This window comes from Dermacentor andersoni, chromosome 2, assembly GCF_023375885.2.
Source record: "Dermacentor andersoni chromosome 2, qqDerAnde1_hic_scaffold, whole genome shotgun sequence".
Classification (NCBI taxonomy): domain Eukaryota; kingdom Metazoa; phylum Arthropoda; class Arachnida; order Ixodida; family Ixodidae; genus Dermacentor; species Dermacentor andersoni.
This window is the reverse complement of record NC_092815.1, coordinates 12,270,014-12,294,487: the sequence shown is the minus strand read 5'-3', so window position 1 is coordinate 12,294,487 and position 24,474 is coordinate 12,270,014. Positions and strand designations below refer to the sequence as shown.

Genomic DNA, 24,474 nt, shown 5'->3' with positions numbered 1-24,474 from the left:
TTCGTCCTTGTGGTATTGTTATGTATACGTCTCACACTGCGTCTACCTGATTTGGAGTTAGCACTTTGGCATAGCCTGGGAATTATGCAGTGCATAAACATAAAAATTGTAGCACTGTGCTAATATTAGAAAATCTCTAATATTATATCAAATATAATATCGAATATAATATTTTTAATATTCGTATTTGATTCGAAAACTAGCTTTTCAAGAAAGAGCAGACAGCTAGTGGAAATTACTCACTTTTCCAAGTTAACTTGAGCTAAATATACAACCATTTAGTATACCATATAACCGTATATAGTATACCGTTTTAGTACCGTATATCGTGTAAGAGCCGCACCCCCAACACATGCATTGGCGAATGTTTGTGCGCTGGGCCGACACCATTTTGGCCAAAAGGTTCAGTCTCATGCAAGGGCTGCACCTCGTCAAGATAGTTTTAACAAAAAAGTGCAGTCCTTGCACGAGTCTATATGGTAACAGCTTACTACTCTAATTTTTTTACCATTGACAATGTAATTGAGATGTTCCAACGTGTTAATATAACCAAACTAGCTAATAAATGCATGACCTTATCATTATTCGATATTCAGAGTAAGTATTCTGAGGAAGTGCTTTGTTCTCGAAGATTCCACAATACAATGACAAAAAGTCGTGGCTCTGATGATGGTATGTACAGATATGATGATGACATGAGTCAATGATGATATGTACAGATGAGAAAGATGAGATGCAAATATTTTGCTCACACTAATTTTCCCCTCTAGCGAATGCAGAAGTGTGCTATAAAACGAGCCGTACATAAGGTTTCAAACGAGACATGTGCACTATCTCAGTACCGCGACACTGATGGTCAGAGGGGGTACAAAGAGGTGAAATGCGGTAATTAAGAAGCGAAGTTCGTTCAAGACTCCGGTAGGGTCCAGGAAAACAACTGTGAAATTTGTCATTTAAACTGGGGACACGTACAGGTGTCCAGAGTAATACTTTGTCACCAGGAAAAAAAATCACACTGCGGCGAGTGGAGTCGTAGTGGTGCTTGCTAGCATCCTAGGAGATGTAGGTGTTAATGCGGGTGAGGTAGTGGCAGTGGACTAGGCGGGTAACAAATTGTTCGGAAAAAGGCATTGCTGATGAGACAGGAGCCAAGAAGAAAGATGAATCAAGGGCGAAAGTTGGTGAGCGGCCATAGACAAGGAAGAATGAGGAAAAGCTGGTGGTACGTTGAGATGCAGTGTTATAGGCAAAACTCATGAATGGTAGGATTGCATCCCAGTTTGTGTGGTCTGGGCTGGTGTACATTGAGATCATGTCAGAGAGTGTACGCTGAAAATGCTCGGTCTGTGGATGGTAGCTGGAAGTTATCTTATGAACAGTGCTGGTAGCTCGTAGAACTTCAGAAAAAATGGAAGAGAGGAAGACTTTGCCGGCAGTTTCTGAGGAGAGTGCATGGTGCTCCATGGCCTAAAAATATGCTTCAAAAAAGTCCACAACTTCAGAAGCTGTTACCAGAATGTGGAGAAGCTGTCTTAGCATAGCGAGTGAGATGATCAACAACTGTCATGATCTTGCAATTACCATTGGCAATCAGGGGAAGAAGCCCATATAAGTGCATTCCGATGACATCAAAGGGAGAAGCAGGACAAGGGAGGGGTTGCAGGGGTCCAGCCGGTGCAGATGCAGCGCGTTTGCAGCATTGACAAGGCACGCAAGAGGCAATATACTTAGCCACGGTAGAGGAGAGGCCAGGCCAAGAGAACCGGCTTCGGGTCCTGTCGTACATCTTGGTATATCCAAGGTGCCTTGCCATTGGATAACCGTGAAAAGCTTGTAGAACATCGCTTTGCAGAGAATGGGAAATTACGGGGACCCATTTGTTGTCATCGGGGTGATAAATGTAGCAGTGTAGGGCGCCGTTGTGCAACTGGAATTCGTCAAGTTGTCGACACAGATGGCAGTTTGGGGGCGAGGAGGAATCGCTGAAGTGGTCAAGAATAGTCCAACAGTATGGGTCTGCATGCTGGTGTGCAATAAGGACGAGAGGACAGTAAGCGCCTGGCCAGTCCAGTGTTGCTATTTGTAAAGGGATAAAGACGGCTTGTGAGACAGGTTATGTTGGGGAGGCGTGGTGGATGATGCGAGATTGAAAATGGGCAACGGGAGAGAGCGTCACACCTTGATGCTTCTTTCCAGACCTGTACATTATGACAAAGTCGTACTCCTGTAAGTGAATCACCCAGCACCCAAGACGACCTGATAAGTTCTTCAGCGAGTACAACGTGTGATGGTCTGTAACGACCGTGAAGTGGTGGCCGTGTAAATACGGGTGGAATTTTTGCACAGCCCAAACAACGGCGAGGCATTCCTGCTCAGTAATTGTATAATTTTTCACTGCTGTGGACAGACAGCAACTGGCATAGGCAGTGACTTGCTCATGAGAGGTATGGTCACATTGTAATAGAACAGCGCCTATGCCATGACCGCTAGCGTTGGTGTGAACGATGGTAGGTGCAGGCATGTCAGAATGGTATAATACCGGCTCGGACTTGAGGGCTCGCTTTGGAGCCTGAAAAGCTGCTTCGCAGGCCTCTGTCCAAACGAAGGGAATGGCAGCTCCAAGAAGTTGGGGAAGTGGAGATGCAAGCGTTGTGAAGTTGCATATAAAATGGCGGAAGTACGAGGTGAGATTGAGAGAACTGCGCAAGTCTTTTTGATTTTTTGGCAGGGGAAGTTGAGGACTGCGGCGATCTTCTCCGGGTCCAGCCGAATCCCATCTTTACTAACTAAGTGTTCCAGAACCTTGATGCTCTTGCTCGCGCAATGGCATTTTTTTGTGTGTTCAACTGCAGTCCAGACTTGGCAAGACGGGTTAAAACTTCATCAAGGCCCTCAAGATGTGGTGAGAATGTTGAAGAAAAGACAACTATATAGTCAAGATAACATAGGCAGGTCTTCCTTCTGAGACCACATAAGACACTGTCTACCATGCGCTCGAATGTGGCAGGCATGTTGCAGAGTCCGAAAGGCATCACATTAAATTTGTAGAGCCTGTCCGGAGTGGAAAATGCTGTTTTCTCCTTGTCAGGCTCGTACATTAGTATTTGCCAGTAGCCAGATTGAAGATCAAGACTGAAGAAGTACTCAGCGCCCTGCAGCGAGTCCAATGCGTCATCAATTCATGACAGGGGATAAACTTCTTTGCGTGTGATTTTGTTGAGGGTGCAGTAGTTGATGCAAAAGCATACTGAGCCATGCTTTTTCTATGCAAGAACCGCTGGAGAAGACCAGGGACTTTAGGAAAGGCATATTACATTCCAGTCAAGCATGCTGCATGCATATTTCTCGATAACCTTGCGCTTGGTAAGAAACATTCTATATGGACGGCGGTGAATGGTGCAAGAGCCATCGGTCTGAATGCGATGAGTGGTGACAGGCGTTTTACCGGGGATGGGTGAATGGGTGTTGAACAAGGCACCATGTTTTTTCAACAAATCGAGTAGATCTCGAGTCTGAGTAGGTGAAAGGTCCGGGCTAGTGCAACTTGTCAGAAGAGAGCAAGAAATGCAATAACCATTGCGCACCCATCAGTTAAATGAAGAAGGCTGGGAGCGATCGCAATTCCTCTAAATGAAATGCAGCCATAAGGGTGAATGAACACGTTGCCATGCACAATCTCAGTGGAACGAACAGCAATGATTTGTTCTCTAGATGGCCAAAGCACATAATCTGCAGCTGTTACGAAACGGCAATGCACATCATCTGTATAATGGCATTGCTGACTGGTGTCAGTCAGGAAAAGGAGGCACTGGCGACACCTGATAAACACGGAGGCCAAGCTTCTTTTTCGCGATTTTAGTGCAAATAGCAGGAACAGAAAGAAAGAGCACGACACTTCTGAGTGAAAGTGGTCCAGTCAGGGAAGGCGGGCTCATGGTTCAAGAACCAAGTTTTAGCTATGCCAGAGAGGTAGAAAGGGATGGTTGCAGTGTTTATGAGAATTGTCCCACCTATTGTAGTCGCTGACTCGATCGTAGTTATCGAGCCAATCTTCAACATCTTCACTGCGTAAGCGAGCAAATACTTGGGGTTCATGCTAACAGTTGTTGATTGTCCAGACAGAAGACTGGGCAGAAACGGCAGCGTCAGTTGTATAGGGTGGGTCTTCGCTGGACATTGTAGCACACGGTGGGGTGATGCGACAACCTGAGTGGAGCTCCAGGGAGAAACCGTGAGAGGACTTTGGGAACAAGGAGTAACCTCCACCACTTCTGAAGAACTTCTTTATTCTCAAAGATTCCACACTAAAACAACAAAGAAGTTGCGGCTCTGATGATGATATGTACAGATACGATAATGACATGAGTCAATGATGATATGTTCAGATGAGGAAAATGAGATGCAAATATTTTGCTCACAGTATTCATATTTAATTCACATTCAAAAATATTGATATTCACACACCCCTAAAAAATTGCATGGCAATAAAATTGTGACCTTTGTGGTGAATAAACATAAGCATTCTATGAAATTGCACATTGTAAAGGATGGAAGTAAACACAATTGTGTGCATCACCGTTTGATATAAAGCAATTAATTAAAGGGGTATTGATACAAAAATTCTACCTCGAAATAATGTCGATTGAATTGCTGTGAGCTCATAGGTGTCACCTTTAAGGTTATAATAGCAAACACAGCTTAGAATGTATTTAAATTTAATTTTGAAGTTAGTGCATGTGACGAGTCTGAAAGTGCAGCACCTATCTATGTAGCCATCAGCATATGTCCTATTTGTAAAAAATGTGACATCACGATTTTCAGCAATTGGTTTCGGTGATGTGCGATGTCATTGGCTCGTCTTGCCATGCAGAGGACATTTCAGCACTGTTTTTATTGGGTGTTGCAGTGACCCCACACGAAGTGTATGTACGTGCACACATGAAGCATGCATGCAAACATATTGTTAATGGATTAACAAGTTACTGGCGCCATGGCTGGCAGATGATGATGATGATGATGGTCAGGAGGGTGAGCCCCTTTAAAACGGGGCGATGGCTTTTGTCACCACACTCTAGTCTGCTGTTTAAGTGTTTATTATGTTAATGTGAAATGTCTAATTTCTACCTTTTTCTGTATATAATTGTTCTATTCTGTGGTTACATACATTTTTATTCCACGTCCTTTTCTCTATACTTATGTGCCACCAATCCCTTAATCGTCTCGTACTTACGTTTACAGCGCCAATGTTTATCTCTTCAGTATACCGTCTTTATATCCCAGGGCTTCCTGAAGACTGACCTCATTTCTATTTACTATTGGATGTATACCCTGCCACACAAGTCATTTTCTTGAGTAAATCTCCTGTTATAACTTCACGTCTTCAGACCTCCCGACCTAGCCGCAAAAATAAGTGCACTGCCTCTTGATTTATCATAGAACATTTCCTTCCTGATCTCTTTCTTCCTTAGTCTATAGCATGCCATTGATCTCCTTCTTCCATCTTCTCTAACCAATGCTTGCACTCCGCCTGTCTAACTTTAAGGCAGTAGCAATGCTGGTAGTGACATTCTGGGACGATTTGTCCAAGTTCAGTGCATTCGAAAATTGTTTGTGTCAGGTCAGTGTTACTGTCAAAGGGCATTATCATAAAAGTACAATACATTAAATTATTCTTGCTGCCTACTCTTGCACCAGCATTGGGTAGAATATTTAGGTTACAGTATTAGTTCTGTGTGTTCTCTGATTATATACTGTGTCACCAGATGTCGCTACCAGCATTTTTCTTGCCATAGACTGCTTTGGTTACCCAGCAAACCACGAACGGTAAGAAGTTTGCGGGCACGATAAAATAGGACTAACACTCTAATGTTGGGATCATAATGTGTAGTGAACATCTGCCCAATGAAGCATTAAGATCGTGTAGCAATGTACAGGTTTCCCGCCGAATCTTAGCACCAAACCAGCTGACAAAACAGGAGCACAAATGACATGGTAGATGGTGTGCTAGCGTGCCTCGCAGGTTCGTGCACTTACGTGATCATCACTGGTCATGTGATACGAGCATATAACTAAACAATTGGCGCGCACTGTAGCAAATGAGTTTCCTTAGCATGATTACTGGATCAGTAGCTACTGATCAGGTCCAAGAAACAGCACCCAAAGAATTTTGTGTCAGTACCCTTTTAACCCTTTATTAATAAGTGTTGCCTACAAGCAACATACCAGAAAAAAAAATTTCTTGCCGAATTTCAGTATTGAGTATGAAGTCTCTGGCTAACTGTCTTCAGTCAACACTGAATGACAGGCAGCAAGCGTCATTTGTTGGTTTGGGGCAGAAACACCGGATGAAGAAGAAGTTGGGCGCGAAAAGTCAGAGGAGACACACCAATGTAAGAGTGGTGCCACACACATGATGTAAAGCTAATGGAATGTACACCTGTGGCTCACATATGGCAAAAGCTGCCTGTACAAATTCCAAATGAAGCCTTAGGTGGCTTGGGGTGATGCCCACTTCTAGTTTCCTGCCTGGGGTTTTCCCCCTATTGCTAAAAAAATTTCTGCAAAATGTGTTTCTTTTTGTTGATTATGCTTATTCTTGATGTGTTTTGCACATTTAGATAGAAGATAAAAAAGTTTTCTGGGTATTTATATGTTTCGTCCTTAAAGGGTTAGATGTTTACCAAAGCTTCGCTTCAAATGGATTCCCATGTGTGCATTTCCAATATGTATGTGGGATCTGCTTACTCTTTCTTTTCTGTTCCTCCCAGGGAAGGCTTTGAAGAAAAGTGTGTCATGAACAACTACTTTGGCATTGGTCTGGATGCCAAGATCACTCTTGAGTTTCACAACAAGCGGGAGGAGCATCCTGAAAAGTGCAGGTACATTTACAGCCGTCTTTTCGTTTTATTGCGATAGCAATTATATGGACACTCCAGGCGCATTTATCTCGTCGCCGTGGCGTTTCGTATAAAGTACAAGCGCAATAAGACCGTGGCTATGTGCAGTATCCTCTGTCTGCGAGTGACACCATGCGACGGTGAGCCGAGAATGGTGGCTCTATCTGGCATGCGCAAGGGAGGAAGTTGGAAAGGAAGCACGCCGTCTCCCATCGTGCACAAGGCACTGGATGAAGGGGAGGAAAAAAGGTGTTCTACTTTGGCGGCGTATGGCGCGGCCATGCGGGCCTTATCGTTAAAGCAATCTGCGATGGGGACAGAGTCAAGATGCACCGAGGACTGATAGCTTCATGTGCGCTGTGCTTTTGATGCTTAGTTTGTGTTGAAGCGAGAGGCAGCATGAAGGTCAGTTCACTTGCTGCTGCTGCGCTTCCTCACGCCGGCGTTTTGACAGTGGGTGCCTGCGATCGAGTGAGATGTGGTCTTATTTGGCTGTGCATGAGTGACACCATATGCTTGTTAATTTAGTTAAGTGAAAGTTTACAAGTTTATGTGTCCAATAAAACTACTACCCCTACTTTGCATAGCTGTCTAATATATTTTATTGCTTTCCATCTTTGCCTTTTGGGTGAAACTGCGACTTTTCTTTTAGACCATTGTTCCTGCGTAGACAAAGCCTGTTGTTTTGCTTACATTGCTTACACAGTGGGAGAAGCTGTTCCCACATGGCACAGTATAGCTCTGGCTATGATGATGGGCTGCTGAGAACGAGGTCACAGGTTCGATCTCGGCCTCGGCTGCTGCATTCTGTTGGGGGTGGAATGCAGCAGCCGTGTAACCCGCACGTTACACGAATGCTCGTGTAACGTGCATTTGTGTATGTTAAAGAACCCCAGGTGTTCCAAATTAATCCGAAGTCCCCCACTGCGGCATGCCTTTACAGTAGAAATTCGTTCATAGTTTCTCGAGAAAAAAAGAGAACATGAGAAAAAAACATACTAACCGGGAAGGCGTATGATCCGACGTAACAAAAATTTCGACTGACTCAACCATCGTCGACATCTGCGTAATGCGAAACGTCGTGCATGGTTCAATGCGGCGCGAGACGCCGACACGCGTCGAGCGGATATGCTACTCTGGTGGCCCGAGACGTGTTTTGTTGTTTTCCGTGGTGTTTTAAGAGGGCAATGGGAAACCAAAACGAAATCGAGCTGGCGGGTGACGCCGGATGCCGCCGGAACGAAATGTGGTGCCTACATGGCGGTGCATTTGGATTATCGCACACTTAAAGCATGCAGCCTCAATGGCACGACGCACCACGCGCTGTAAAACAGATAGGTGAAGATGCTTATCGCAATGGGTTTGGTAGCGATAGCTGTGAATGCGGCGTGTGACGATCCCGGAGAAGATTTGCTGGTACCAAAATGAGAAACTCAGTGCGCGCCAGCGTTTTCACGTGAGACGGGCGTGCGAGTATTGAGGTGAAGCTGCCGCAGCGGGCAGCTACTGTTCTCGATCGTGCCCGCGTCGCGCATTTTCTTGTTACGTGAGATCTAGCGGCCGGGAAACGTATCACACGATCGCAGTACGGCGAGGTACTGATCGCTGCTGCCGATAAATCGTGTTTTGCGGTATATCCTCGAGAACGAAGGGATACGTCCCTGTCGATTCTGGTGTTCCCCAGGGATCCGTCCTCGGCCCCCTACTATTTTTAATGTTTATTAATGATATTGTTAAAAACCTATCAGTACGTGTTAAGTTATATGCGGACGACTGCGTGCTGTATGAGAAAATAAGTTCGACTGATGATCAAATTAGGCTGAATAATGATTTTGCAAAAATAGTTTCTTGGTGTGAGAAGTGGCAAATGTCAATTAACTTTGAAAAAACCGTATTTATGAGTATAACACTTAAAAAGATCCCTCTTCTATATTACTACACTGCTAATAATAATTTTCTTCATGAAGTCACAGAATATAAGTATCTAGGTCTATGGATCTCTGATATACCTTTCTTGGACCAGGCATGTCGACTATGTTTCAGCAAACGCTCTCCGAAAGCTTTTTTTCTTACGACGCTCGCTTAAGCTAGCAACCCCTGGTACACGCCTCCTTGCCTACAACACTATTATTAGACCAATCTTAGAATATGCAGTAATTATCTGGGACCCTTTTACAAAGGTAAACATAATTAAACTTGAAAGAATCCAAAAGAGAGCAGTAAGGTTTATATATAACACTTACGGGCGAGCATCAGTCAGTGACCTCCTCAAAAAAAGCAGTTTACCCTCTATTCCTAACAGAAATCGCATATGTCGCTTAAAGTTTTTCTATCAATTAATTAATAATAATTTCAAAGTTGACACCTCCAATATCCTTACCTATTCCTCGGGGTACCAAACTAGAAATCGCCATTCTCTTTCTATAACACCATTAAATCCGCGAGTTAATTGTTTTAAATATTCCTTTTTTCTAAGGACCATCACTGATTGGAATAACCTCACGGATGATGTTGTCAGACAGACATCATTATATTCATTTCAAGAGCATTTGAATTGATTGTTGTTAAGTGACCTTGTCGCTGTATTCTCTTGTTGAATTTCTATGTGCAATTTTGTTTTCTTTGTGTCTGTAATTCTGTATCTTAACACAATGTTTCCCACCTGCTATGATCTTGTGTACAAGATCACAGTATTCATAAATAAATAAAAAAAAAAGAACAAAGAGTCGCGGCAGTAATAGACTCGGACTAAAGGAAAATCGCTTGTGCGTCGGCACGGGATTGTACGGTAACTGAGGGAGAGGAAATGGCTGTTGCTCTAGCAGCTGTGGAGGGCTAACGCACAAATAGATCCCTTATAATTCTAACAGACTCCAAGGAAGCATGCCGAAACTACGTACATTAACGGCAGAATCGGTCAAAAAGCGCTCCAAATCTTCCGCGCTGGCCGACAGAATAAACCCATTAGACACACCATCTTTTGGGTACCGGGACACACTGAGATTGAGGGCAACCAAAGGGTTGATAGTATCGTTCGCGAGCATACAAGCCGAGTGGACCTAAAGAGATCCTGAGGATTTCATGACAGTGATCCCAACGTACTCTGACATACTAGATTACCATAGAGGGACGAGGATCAGATATCCCCCGCCTCACAATACACTCACTCAACAACAGGCAGTTTACTGGCGAAAGCTGCAGACAGGAACTCTCCCAAATTTGCATATAAATTAAGCAAAATGTCCCCAAGTCAATACAGGGACACATGCCCGTGGTGTGGCACAATACCCACACTTTATCACATTACATGGGAATGCAATACGTATAAGGCATTCCACAAAATAGAAAATCTGAGTGCGGAGCAGTGGGAGAGCACGCTCTCCAGCGGCAACCCTAGCCTCCAACGGAGGCTGGTGGATCATGCCCGACGGGCAGCCACGCTCAGTGGTGCCCTGGAATAGGGGTGCCAACCATGCAGGCCGCGGAGATAGTCATCAACCAATAGAAGATAAAGACATCCGGCCTGACTGCTGAATTACTTTTTCTAGAGCAATAAAGTTTACTTCCTCCTCCTCCGGAAACGTATGAACCTGTAAAAAATGAGCGTAACTCTATTGGGGCATTTTCTGTGTTCTCGATTGCGGACGTTGTCGCCGGCAAAACGTACATAATGGGAATGTATCAATGAGATTCTGCTAATCAGATCGTGGTTTTGGTAAACTAAAAGCTCTTAATTTAAAAGGTGTTGCACTGGATAATGTTTTCTCTTTGACTGAGTCTTGTTCAGTTGCATTATTACCAATTAGTCATAGAAATGCTCAGGGTTAAAAAAAAAGAAAAATGTTTAATCTGTAAGGTTGCATAGTTTGTTCATCATTTCTTGTCAATGGGATTGTTAGTTCTGAAGTTTATTACATGCTTTGTTCTATCTGCAGGTCTCGCACCAAGAATCTGATGTGGTATGGTGTTCTGGGTGGAAAAGAGTTGTTGCAACGTACATACAAGAATTTGGAGCAGAGGGTGCAGTTGGAGTGCGATGGGCACCGCATTGCATTGCCTTCCCTACAAGGCATTGTCGTTCTCAACATACCCAGGTAATGGGGCTACATGAAGTGTTTGGTAGTTAATTGCTGCACCAGTTAACCCTTTGAAATCATAAACTTATATCCAGTTAAACTCTGAAGCTATAGATTTCAATGTATAAAATAGTTTTCGCCAAAAAATTTTATTAAAGCGTCTGGGCACGTTGTCACAGTGTCTAATTATAGTAGTGCGTGAGAAAGTAGTGGATATACTAATTATCATTCAGCTGCTAATTACACTAATGCAAAATGTAGCCAAATACAAAGGCTAAGGTGACCTGGGATAAAAAGAATCTTAAGGAAAGCTGGAACTATGATATTCTGCCTTTGATAAACATAATGTTTTTCATGACAAACGTCGCGTCCCAAGCAACCAACAATATCCGTCGGACATTCATTAGATTTCTGTTTTCGATATAACGAATATCCAGTAGAAGTCCGCAAATATCCAACAGACATTTATCGCACGTCCAGGAAGTGTCCACAAAACAAGTTTGTATATCAAGGCTGGCGTATTTCGAATGGTACTTCCGGTTTTAACGATATATCAGTTATAACAATGAGAAGCTGCTGCACCGTCGACTTCTGTATGTTTTCCGTGGTGAAGTAACCCACTTACTACAATGCTCTGACGCCGCATTATCGGTTATAACGATGAAGACTGGCTGCTGGGTGTCTGAACCGAAAGGTAGTGAAATGCAAAATCCTTGAAAAGAAAATAAGAAAACGAGAAATTCGAGCCGCTGCACGATGGGCCGCTGCTCCAACAGCCACCGTTCGCTCATTTTCAAGCCATCTTCGCGTAGCTCCCTCCCATTGCCTTTCCACCCCTCCAAACACGAATGGGTTGTGCTCATAGCTCTACGCCGCCCTACCCTCCGAAACACATATGGACTGCTCCACAAGCACATTGCGCTGAGCCATGCTCCCGCACGAGACGTTCATTCGAGGGATTGCCAGCCGTTTATGCACAGGTGCGAGTAAGAGTGGGCGTGAGAGAGAAAATCTCGGGGCTTTTGCTCCTTAAATATATGAGTCTGCCTAGGCACTACGGAGGCAGTTTCTTAGCACATGTTGTATGCGTTTGTCCCCCAGATATGCTAGCATTGTGGAGTGCGGTCGAGTTTGTTTACGCTCCACCGCTGGCTGCCTGCGCGGTGAGCCAGTGGGCACGGACGCCCCATTTAGTGATCACTGTGTCTGAAGGGGCAAGGTTGTGACTGGTGTTGTATAAATCATGGGTCGCTTTTTTTGTCATGACGATAGATTGAATTTTTTACAAGCACTGCTCCATGAGAGCACATGTAACTGGCAAACGGAAGCCTCAAGAGAGCACCTGAGGTTATAATAAAGCAGGTGGTGCAGGATCTCGAGGGCACCCAAGGGGTAGCGGGGGATCAAAGCTGGAAGCAGGGCAGCCCGTAGGTTGGGGCCGCAGAGGCTGTTGCCAGGGGTGTATGAGATCCAGAGCCAGAGCATGCCAGGGGTGTATAAGATCGGCTGTCCACTATTGCGGACAGCCAATATTTTATGTTAACACGCCCTGGCACGCTTTGGCCTTCTCATCCGGCGCCTTTAACCAGCAAAGGCATTTAAGACCCGCAGTTTAAATATAGAGGGTGTCACTTGGGTAATTGGAGATTTCAAGGAGAGACCTTTGTCCTGCAGTGGACATAAAAATAGGCTGATAATAATAATCTCACGACGAGTCCATTTCGTGGTGCTCATTTCGTCTAAAAAAATTGTCTGTCTGCTACCGCAGACAGCCGATCTTATACACCCCTGGCATGCTTCGGCCTCAGTGAGCCCCATCCCGTGGACCAGTCCGGGTTCTAGCTTTGGTGTCCCTGTTGCTGCTTTGGTGTCCTGGAGGCAGCGCCAATAATGCAAAATAATGACACGTTGTTGCAGCTAGTAAAAAAACACGATTGAATAAATATATTTACATCCAGCCGCCAACTTGTGACGCTAAGTCCAGTACTACCACACCCCGTGACTTCTGCAACACCAGTCAGAACTTTGCCTCTGAAGGTGTGTCGGACAGACTTGCTAAGGCACTCTGCCTTCTAGATTTTCAATATATGTGGCCCGGGCTCTACTATGGTCACAAGCTATGATCCGCCATGACTGACTTAGAACGAGCGCCGCAGGTGTGAGACAGTCTGTGCGAGACAGTCTGTCCGACACAGCGGTCGCCAAATCGGGCGTCAGTGCCTGCTGCTTCACCTATTTTACCGTGCTGGCAGCCAGCGGCCTAGCATAAACAAACTCGACCCCACTGCGCAATGCCAGAATGCCTAGATACAAACACCTACAACACGCGCTAAAGAAACCTCCTCCGTATCGCCTAGGCAGAATCACACATTCAAGGAGCAAAAGCCCCCAGGTTCTCTCTCTCACGCCCGCCTTTACTCGCGCCTGCGCAGAAACAGCTGGCGATCCCTCAAATGAACGTCTTGTGTGCTCCCGCAAGGGTTGCAGAAGATACTGCCAGCCTTTCCTCCTTGCCCCCCCCCTTGCAATGACCACTTCTTTCGCATGTTTTTCTCCCTCACTGGTTGCGGAATCAAGCGTCTTTCCTTTCTTTAGGTCACTGTCATCATCATCATCATCATGTTGCTCGCTGGCTTCTCATTCAGTGCAGTTCTGGGAACAGCTTAATCACTCGCGCTCGTTTTTGTTGGTTGTGTTGAAGTCGTTCCCGGCCACGCAGTTTCTCAACTTCTTTCTCAACTTCTCAACTTTTGCAACACTTTGGTGGCCCCAAAAGGGGCCACCAAAGTGATGCCTCGGCGGTGCTCGCATATCACTTGCCACTCGTGACACCTCTTTGCAATTGTTATAGCAGTGCCATTCTTCAACTCTGACAGCTACGGCTTGTTACACGCAATCAGAGCACCCAAGACGCAGTTAAACGAGTGAACACAATCAGCAGCCGGCTGGAGGAAGGTGGTGGGGAGGGGTACTGGCCTCCCTGCCTATATAGTTTTCTCATATCACCTCTGCCATCCCCCTATTTAGATTTTTTCATGCAACCCGGTTATAACAATTATCAGTTATAACAATGGAATTTTCGTGGCACTTGAATATTGTTATAAGTGGGTTCAACTGAATATATATATATATATATATATATATATATATATAATGTGTGTGTGTGTGTGTGTGTGTGTGTGTGTGTGTGGCGGCTCTTAGCTTGTTCAAGGCGACGGCATTCTTTTAGGATGGCGTCGATAGTCGAGACATTGCCGAAAACAAGCAAATTGAAAGCGTCGTCGGCGATGCCTTTTAGCACATCTGCCACTTTATCTGCTTCAGGCATGGTATTGTCAGCTTTGCGGCATAGAGCCAAGATGTCAAGGATGTACGAAACATACGGCTCTGTAGATGTCTGAACATGAGACGCAAGACCCTTTCTCGCGGCAACCTTGCAGCCAATGGGGTCGCCAAACAGTTCCCGTAACTTTTATTTGAAACTGTCCCAACTGGTTATCTCGTCGTCATGCATTTGGCACCACACGCATGGGGTGCCGCTGAGATAAAAGATAACATTGGCGAGCATAGTCGCTGGGTCCCACCTGTTATTAGCACTGGCGTGTTCATAGAGCTTGATCCATTCGTCAACGTCCTGTCCCTCCAAGCCAGAGAACACACCAGGGTCGCGATGTTGGGCAACCGTGATGATTGCAGTCGTTGCAGAGGCGGTCTCATCACCGGGAGGCATGGTGACAAGTTCGATGTACCGACCACTTCGGAGTTCCGTGGCGAGGACGGGCATCGCTAACCTCTACCAGAATGTTTTGTGTGGAAAGGCACAGACGAAAGAGGCTATTTACAGGCTATCTACACTGGAGCCAGACAGCCTGGCCGACACTCGCGCCAAGGGCACAAACCGACTTCATCATCATTCTCGCGGCAGCTCGTGTCTTGAGCATCTCTCGATGATATCGTAATAATAAATGCCGTATTTACTCGCATAATGATTGCACTTTTTTCGAAAAAAAAATTGACGCAGATTCAGGGGTGCGATCACTACATGGGTTAAATTTCCAACGAAAAGAAACATTTTCTTTTTTCATCCCACATTTGCTGCGGGATGACAATAGGTCGACAAGCAGGCGGCTGCCGGTGTCAGTGCGGGACACCAAAACAAAAATGGCAGCCGGCGGAGCAAGTTTAACGCACCGAACACGATTATTTTTCTTCTTGTGAGTACATTACGTGTATCGAAACAGTTTCTTCCATATCAGTAATGAATATATCATTAATATTGGCAAGTTTGCTACAATAACGTAGACATGTCCACTTTGAGGGGACAGAAACAGAGATGGGAGGGCTTAGCTGCCAGTAACATAGAAACACATGGCGGGCATGCTGCGGAAACTGCGGCATTTGTCTTCACTGCTATCCTAATATGGCACGTTTCTGCTAAGGGTGGGCAAATATCTTAGCTGTGTTACAAGCGTCGGCGTACAAATAGGGTACACTTCTAACGTATCAGTGTAAATGTGGCCACTATTGTTGCCGCTCGCGATTTGTTGCGTGCCCACGCGTGCAGACGAGAAGAATCAAAAGGCGCCCTTTATGTTGTTGTTGTTGACCAAAACAATTATGAAGCCTACAAATAATAAAGCCGAGGCAAGTTTGGTTGTAGCTTTCTTTTAATGGAAGTGCGGAAAGTCATGAAAGGAATGAAATGGGGCATCTTCTTAAGAATGTTGGGTTCGTGCTGACCGCTTGGTATGCCTTTAAGAGCCATTCGCTTAGCATTCAACAAATGGTAAGCATGATTATCATTAGCTAGGCTTGGCACACGACATATAGCTGCGACAAGTTCAGGGTGCAATCGTTACACGGGAAAGAAAAAAAATCGAATTTTGACGACAAAATTCACAGGTGCAATCATTACACGAGTGCGATCATTCTGCGAGTAAATATGGTATATATATATATATATATATATATATATATATATATATATAACACAGTAGAACCTCATTTATACTTTCTGAAAAATAAAAAGCGAGAGAAAATGTACAAACCGGGAAAACGTACGATCTGACTTGACAGGCTCAACTATTGTTGACATCTATGTAATGCGAAGCGTCATGCACATTGTTGCGGCACAAGATGCCGACACGCGTCGAGCTGGTGGTGATTCGGCGGCCTGAGACACGTTTTGTTGTTTTACTATTGCATGGTGTTTTGAAGGCGACGGAAAACCGAAACGAAATCGAGCTGATGGGCGGCGCCAGGTGCCGCCGGATTGAAATGTGATGCCCACATGGCGCCGCCTGCAGCAGGTAATGGCAGCGCATTTGGATTATCGCATACTAAAAGCGTGCAGTATGCTACGAACGGCACTATACACCAGACTTTAAACCGATAAGTGAAGATGCTTGTCGCACTAGGTTTGGTAGTGATAGCAGTGAATGTGTCGTGCGACAACCCGGGCGGAGATTTGATGCTACCAGAATAAGAAACTGTGTGCGCCATTGTTTTCACGTGAGATGGGTGTTCTAGATCGTGTGCGCCTCGCACCTTTTCTTGTACACATGGGATCTCACAGCCCGAAAACATATACAATCACAGTCTGCAGCAAGGAACGGAGGTGTGTTTCAGTTATCACCTATTAAAAGCCTGCACTCTGCTTCTGACAGCACCACAAACTGTGAAACAGGCGGAGATGCTTATCACGATAGGATTGGCGGTGATAGCTGTGAATGCTGCGTGTGACGACCCTGGAGAAAATTTGCTGGTACTGAAATGAAAAACTGAGTACATGCCGGCATTTTCACATGAGACGGGCGGGCGAGTAGTGTAGGCGGGTAGAGAGCAGCCAGCTACATAGACTGTTGTCGATCACTCATGCCTCATGCTTTTTCTTGTTTACACAGGATCTAGCGGCCGGAAAACGTCTCATTCGATCGCAGTTTGGCGACGTACTGAAAGTTGGTGTCGAGAAATTGTATTTTCCGCGTACGTATGAATCGGTAAAGATTTGTGCAACCTTATTGGGTCATTTTTTGTGTTCTCGAATGCGAATATTGCCACCAGAAAAACTGGCATGTATCAATGAGGTTCTACTGTATATAGTCGTATAAGAAGCCAACAAACAATGACACGAAGGGCAGCATAGGGAAAATTATCTGTAGTTCTTAATTTAATTAAAGAAAGGATAAATAAATGTAATGGAATCATAACTTAGTAATGATGGTCACAATGGCTGTGTAGTCGCTATGATATGCACTGATAGGCATACTCGCAACTGCAAACACATTCTTTGCTAATGTCATATCGATACATGTGTGCCGCTGGCTGGTCGGTTGGGCCGGATTGGTGTGGCATTGCAAGCGATATGTCTGCAACACGAAATGCTTAAAGCACTCCCTTTTTGGTCCTGATACGTCCACATTGAAATCACCAATAATGACCACAGGGGTAGCGTCATCGCAATTAACCCATGCAACGTATGTAGCCATAAATCATACGGGGCTATGAGCCATTGCATTTTTTGCTTGCTTACGGGATGATGAGTGCTTACGGGAGTATGAGCCATTGGTTATGACAGCTTTAGTGTGTGGACACGAAAATTCTATGGTACCCTAGCCATATACAGCTCCGCTGTGAAGCAACTGGCTGTAGGTGGGATACAAGCCCGTGTCTTCCCATTATGCATGCGATGCTCTTGCTAATTGAGCTAATGCGGCGCTGTTTTCCCATCTACTTTCTGGGGTATTTATGTGTATCTGCTGGAACTAAGCCTGGGAGGGTTAGCCAGTGCTACCACTCACAAACCGTGGCAGTGGATGTGCCACATCCTTTCTTCCACAGGCATCACACTTACATTAACTTTTTGGGTGAAGGCCACCCATACATGCTACCTGAAGGCATCAAATCTGCCTGATTCGAGACCGTTGCTATGTGATGAATGAGAAGAAAGGAAGCCGGGGGGCCCGATTGTTATTAGTCATATTATAAGAAGCTGATAAACAATGACACCCAGGACAGCATAGGGGAAATTATCTGTAGTTCTTACTTTAATGAAAGAAATGATAAATAAATGGAAATGAAAGTGGATGAAAATACAACTGGCTGCAGGTGGGATACAAACTCGCGTCTTCGAACTGTGTTTGTGTGTTAGCGTGCACACATGCATGCGTACGTACGTGCGTGCGAGGGCACATTGAAGCAGCGGCAGTGGAATGCATTCAAGCACCCAGCCATTGTTATACAGATAAACCTCGATATAACGAACTTCAATATAACGAAATTCTCGATAAAACGAAGTATTTAACTTTGCATAACCTGGTGTCCAACGAACACCATGTAATTAGAACCTGAACATAACGAAGTGTGTTTGTATGTATGCGATTTCAATATAACAATATTTCGCTTCTGCAGCAAAGGAATGCTGAGACAGTAAATGGAAACTTCCGCGGACACAGATAGTCAAATTATTTAATTACAAATGGCTGCTTGCAAATACACCTCTCAAATCGCATGCAGCGTGACAAGAGTGACCACCCAAGTGAATCTGCATTATGTCCCATGTACAGTCCAAGTGCGATAAGATCCTATTACACCCCGCGCACTTTGTGCTTTAGGTGAGAGTGAAAGTGCGTGAAGTGAGAAAGATGGTGACTTCTCACAGGAGTGCCGTTTCCCCACGCGAGCAAAGGAAAAGAGGAGGAGGGGAATGAGCTTGCGATAACGCGATCAAACGTGCGCGAGGGGTGGGGCAGGAGGGGGGTAAGTTAGTGTGCATTGCAATTTTTGGCGTGCGTCTCGGGCGTGGCTGCGCATGGCTGTAAGCACGGCTGAGCGCATATGTAGCCGCACACCTTACTTTAGAGATAATCTGCCGCATGTGCAAAGAGTGGCCGTGCCAAGATGGCGGGGAAACCATGTAAGCTGTCTTCCTGCACATTTAGTATTGAAGGTTGCGTAATCTCGAGTTTTGGTGATCCATTGCAGCGAGAGGCACATGAATCATTCACTCTCTGTTGCTGGTGCTTTTTATGATAGCATCGTTCCAGCGTGGGCAACGTTATCAGCCGCATAGGCAAAGTGCACGCGAACGCGTGGCTGGCTTTGCTTAATTCATACCGCCTATATGAAGATATTGTTGACATGGCATGAAACCGTATCATTCGTCGCCGACTCCCGAATTCATCAAAATGAAACGTTTTATCATTCAAGTTTGCTTTTTTTTATTGCCCTGTAATTCAGAAAATTCTGCGGCCCCTTTCCATGTGAGAAGAATCGACCGGCCGCTGTACTTATTTGCATAAAAGGTCGAATTTCAATACAACTAACTTTCTATATAGCGAAGCAAATTGCCAATTTATAAAGGTTATAAAGGTTATATAAAGGTTTAAAATTATATCAAGGTCTTTCGCACTTTGAGTCCCAGCAACCTTGTCCCTGAAGGCCACTGCCTTCAGTCTTCCTGACGGGGGCTTGACGAGCGTCCCTGTTCTGTCAGCCTGAAATGTGGATGCATGCGTGAGGGTCGCCTCGGAGATGGTGACTGTGATTGACATCATGAGAAAGGTGCCCGTTACTGGGCCAGATGCTCTTCAATTTGCCTTCTTGAGGACCATGCTTTTTAATGGAGAAACTATGCAGCCCAAGTTGATACGGACATTCGCAGTAGATGTGACGGACCTCACCGTAATGGTAGCGGAGGTGCCGTCTTTCTGACGTACGCCAGAGATCAGACTTCCACGGGGGTGCACGGCGACCATCGATGTCCAAACCAGCTTGTGCTGATTGAATCGAGATTGGCTGTGGCGTCCTAATTGAGACTTCAGGGCGGGAAACAGGCATGGAGTTTCGCAAGGATTCTGCATACGTACGGTGCTGAATATCTGCGAATACGGGAGTGCCATCGTTGGGCATCAGTGGGTATCGGTGGCTGTGCAGTGCTTGCTGAGCCTCATTGTGGGTTACACTGGCAATGGAGCCGGCCACTGGCTGTCTCACTCCGTAGTGCTTCTCCATTTCTTCACGGGCGACAAAGCAAACAATTTCGCAAACCCATTTGGTGCTACTGCTCCCGAACGCGGCTAACAATTCGGGAGTTAATGCAGCATTCACTTGCCGGTTGAAGAGGGCAGACTGCTGATAAAGGACTTTCTCCATCGTCACAGCTTCAGTGAGGAACTCGGCCACACTCTTTGGGTGGCTCTGTACCGGACCAGCAAAAGGTTGCTTCTTCGCACCGCACATCAAGTGGTGTAACTTTTTGTCGTCTGGCATAGCAGGATCTGCTCGTTCAAAAAGTTAAGTCATATCCTTGACATACATTGTGACGGCCTCATTCGGCATCTGAACGTGGGATCGTAGGTCACGCTCAGTGCGTTTGTGGTGGTTGGCATTCCTGTAGCACTCCAGAAAGTGATGTCGGAATTCATGCCAGCATGTTAACACATCTATATCTTGTAACCACATGTGGGCAGTGTCCTTTAAGCTGAAGTACACATTCCAGAGTTTTGTGGCATCATCCGAGCAGATGAGCACAGCGACAGATTCAAAACTCACTAAGCCAGTCATCCACGTCCTCGTATAGTAATTCTCTTTGAAAGGCAGGGGGCAACAGCGGGTTCTGAAAGGTACAGTAGGTTGGCGTAGAAGGTGCCATAACTTCTACGGTGACTTGATACAACCTCATAACCCCTTTTTTGGTGTGCTAGCAGTCCTACTGTCTCTGGTGGTAGGCCTCGTTGCCAGCGGCTTGCTCTGTGAACTGGGGTGTTCACAGTACTTGTGTTCCAGCTGCTGGATGGGGTCTTGTGCATGGGATGCATCGTTGTGGTTGTACTCAGTGCCTCCACCAGTTTTTTCACACGGTTTGAGGACAAGGTGAACAGGACGGCAAGGTGATTTCATTTTGCTTAGAGTCAATTAGTCTGATTCTCTACTTTCTCGTCTTCTATGCGCGCCTTTCCCCCAAAACTCTAGACAGCAATATAAAATGAATTATGAATCTAGGATTTTCACCTACATCTTTTTTCATATTAGGACATCGATCCATGTCCGAACTTATGCACTGGGTTTGTCTGTAAAGTAATGAGACTTCCTGCCTCGTAGCACTGCATTCACCAGTAGTACGCTCTCCGGAGGCGGGATTTGTGGTGGGGGTTCTAAGCTAAGTAACGCACCGGGCGGCAGTCGCGTCCAAGCTCTGACACAGTGAGGATCTGAAATGGCGCAAAAGAGGTTTCTGAGTTTTTGTCACGACAGAAAACGTCAAGAATGGAACATTCACTGGAGCAGTGGTGCGCAGTGGCGTAGCCAGAAATTTCGTTTGGGAGGGTGGGCTCACTTTGCAGCTCGGCCTCGTAGCCAGAAATTTTGTTTGGGAGGGCGGGCTCACTTTGCAGCTCGGCCTCCTCCTTGTAGAATTTGTTGAGAAATCAAATACATTAATAATAACTGCGTTTCCACTGCCAAAGATGCTGCAAACGAATTCTTGAACGCTATGCGCTGTCAAGGCAAGTACAATATGTATTTCTTCATAAAAGAATATACTAGTATGTCTCAAAAATTTTGCCCGAAATAACTGATAGCAGTGCTTCCATGTTTTCTGTCTATTTAATAAGTAAAGAAGGTATCACACGAACTTTAGAACTATATTAGTTTGAAACCAGCAGCGAAGTGCATGCCGCTGATATGAAAAATGTAAAGGCCATGAAATGAACCAGTCGAGGACAAATATTTTAATGAAACTTTGTTAACCTCCCTGCCTTTCTCTCATTTGCATCTCTCTCTCTTTCTCTGAGGGCGAGTCAAATGAAAGTGAGCCAATACGAATATATGACAAACGGGGTACTTAATTTGAGAGTAGCCTCCATGAGCATTTAGACATTTGTTCCACTGGCTAATGAGTCGCGTGATTCCTGTCTGATTAAACTCCTTGGGTTGCTGCATCAAAAAGTCTGTAACCGACTCTCTCACATCATCGTCCGGCATGAATCTGATTCCCTTGAGCTGTTTTTCCAGATGTTCCAAAATGTGGAAGCTGCAAGGCAACAGGTCTGGGCTGTATGGTGGATGTTGTAGCGTTTCCCACTTGAACTTTGCCACTTTTGTATTAACCACATCAGCGACATGGGGACAGGCATTGTCGTGGAGCAAGATGACCCCATTCCTCAATTTTCCACGTCGTTTGTTCATGATTGCGATACGCTGCCAATCCGACATTTTGCAATCTCGGAAACAATTGATAGTCTCTCCAGGTTTAGCAAATTCGATCAATAATGGCCCCTGATTATAGAAAAAAAATGTCAACACCTTTCCAGCAGAAATGATGGCATTGCTTTCCTTGGGTTGGTTTATTCAAATGTTTCCACCGTAAGCTTTGCCTTCGTGTTTCAGGCTCGTAGTAGCAGCACCATGATTCGTCCCTGGTCACAATTGCGGGCAAAAAGTCGTCACTCTCATTGTGATACCGGATTAGATGAGTCAAAGCAGCACTGAACCTCTCCGTCTTCTGGCAGTGGTTCAAAATCTTGGGCATCTGCTGTGCACACAGGAGCCGATAACCGAGGTGTTCATGAATTATGGTGTGACCGAAACCGTGACTGATGTTCACACACCCTGCCAATTCATCGGTGCTTATCCTCCATTCTTGTCTAATCAGTCTTTGCAATTATGTGTGGAGTGATTGCATGGTGGCTTTGGCCCGGTCTTGGATCGCCTTTGCAACTTTCACGTCCTTCTTTGAACCGTTTCCTCCAACGCTTCACAGTGGCCAATGAAATGCAATGTTCAATGTACACGGCAGCCATAAGGTGACTAATTTCTTTTTGGAAACATCTTCAGCTGTCAAAAACTTCATGACACCACTCTGTTCAACTTTTATAGTGTCCATTATGTCATGCAACCACGTTCAACCCAGTGTATGAGAGTATTAAAGAACTTTTATATTCCCACCTGCGTGTCACTTTTGTAAATGAGAGATGCCTCTGTGCTACGCGCATGCCTCGCAGATAATGAACCAGACCATTATTGCGCAGGGGGGTTTGGCTCACTTTCATTTGACATGCCCTCGTACATTAGAAATGCGAAGATACAATGGAATATACAAATACGAAGATACAGCTTGATAAAGGGCAATAAAGTGTCACTGGATACAAAGTTCACTGCACATATACGCAAAACCTCGCAACAAGGTATTTAAATATACGTATAAGTCTCCAATAAATCTATGTATCTAAGAAAAATTCACTATATATGATGCGGCAAACAAGGCAAATAAACATGTTGCGCAACCACAGATTCACAGATCACAGCCCCCTCTCTCTCCACTCCCCCTGATGTATCGCGCACAACGGAAGGCGATGCACTTTCTCCTTGCTTTCCTCCCTTGTGCACACAAGACTGAGCCACCATCGTCGGCTCGCCCATGCCACCCCCATCCCTCTTACGCTTTCACTCGCACATACAGCATGCAGCGCGTGGTCACAATATTATCGCCCATGGACTTTATACAGAACATGAGGGCGACGGCGACTGCAGGAATGCGCCTGGAGTGTCCATATCACTGTTATCACAATAATATAGAGAGAGTATCTGGCAAATGAAGTGTCCCATGACCCATTACTTTCCGCAAAAGAAGTAACAAAGTCGAACTTTCACCATGCAACAATTTGCTGCGCCGCAACAATGTCTTCTTTCTTTTGTGGGGCAGGGGCACAGAAATGAAAAAAATGCAAGGTAAGCATGTTGGCCACAATAGAAGGCCTAATTTGGGCACCTAATGTGGCTACTGAAGGAATATCGAAGAAAACGTGCGATGCTTGGTCTACAGAGAACCATACGCATACTGCTCAGTGTACTAGAGTGGCGAGACAAGACTTTCCGAGAGGTTGCGCTCAAGCGAACGTGTTGCAATCCGTCAAGTCCCCGCAGTGATGGCGGCGAGCGACAATGCATTGTTTCTTTTTCTCGTCTGATAGCCAGAAAGCGTCCAAAACTCTGCCAGGCGAAAATCCACTCAGCCAGAGAAAAACGAATGCGCGTCGAAGTGCGCCGCGTGGTGGTCGGGGCAACACGAGAAAATCGCATGCGCCCTGGCTGGTTCCGAGAGCCTGTGGGCAGCGAGAACAAAAGAAATTAGAGGCTCAATGTGTCCTTGCAAATAAAAGTCAAAGTAGAAAAATAAATAAGAATGTAGTTACCTTTGCTGGCTTTAGTGTCTTGACATGGATGCTTAGGCGTGGGTGAAAAAAAATTTTGATATTCTTTTCTGTGACATGACGGCACAAATGAACCACCGCAATGCTTCGTCTCATCGGACCTCGCTGTGTGCTTTGTCAACTTGTCTGATAGTGTGTTGATTTGGCTTGTCTCATTGTATGGTCTGATGTATGACTTTGGAAAAGTAATGCACCTTTGGCGTTTATGATAACTTTATGCACATAAAGTTTCAGAATTGAAAGCCATGCGCTCCATAGATTCCAAAACCTCCGCGAGATGCCGTGACGAGC

General features: G+C 45.3%; 1 protein-coding gene across 1 annotated transcript in view; it reads left to right on the top strand.

Annotated features, from left to right (window-relative positions):
* LOC126542979 (diacylglycerol kinase delta) overlaps positions 1-24,474 on the top strand; it is a 430,642-nt gene that overhangs the window by 360,979 nt on the left and 45,189 nt on the right. Inside the window, exons 20-21 of the mRNA XM_050190110.3 lie at positions 6,768-6,878; positions 10,832-10,990. Of these exons, the coding sequence (XP_050046067.1) occupies positions 6,768-6,878; positions 10,832-10,990 (270 nt within the window). The remainder of the gene's footprint in view (positions 1-6,767; positions 6,879-10,831; positions 10,991-24,474) is intronic.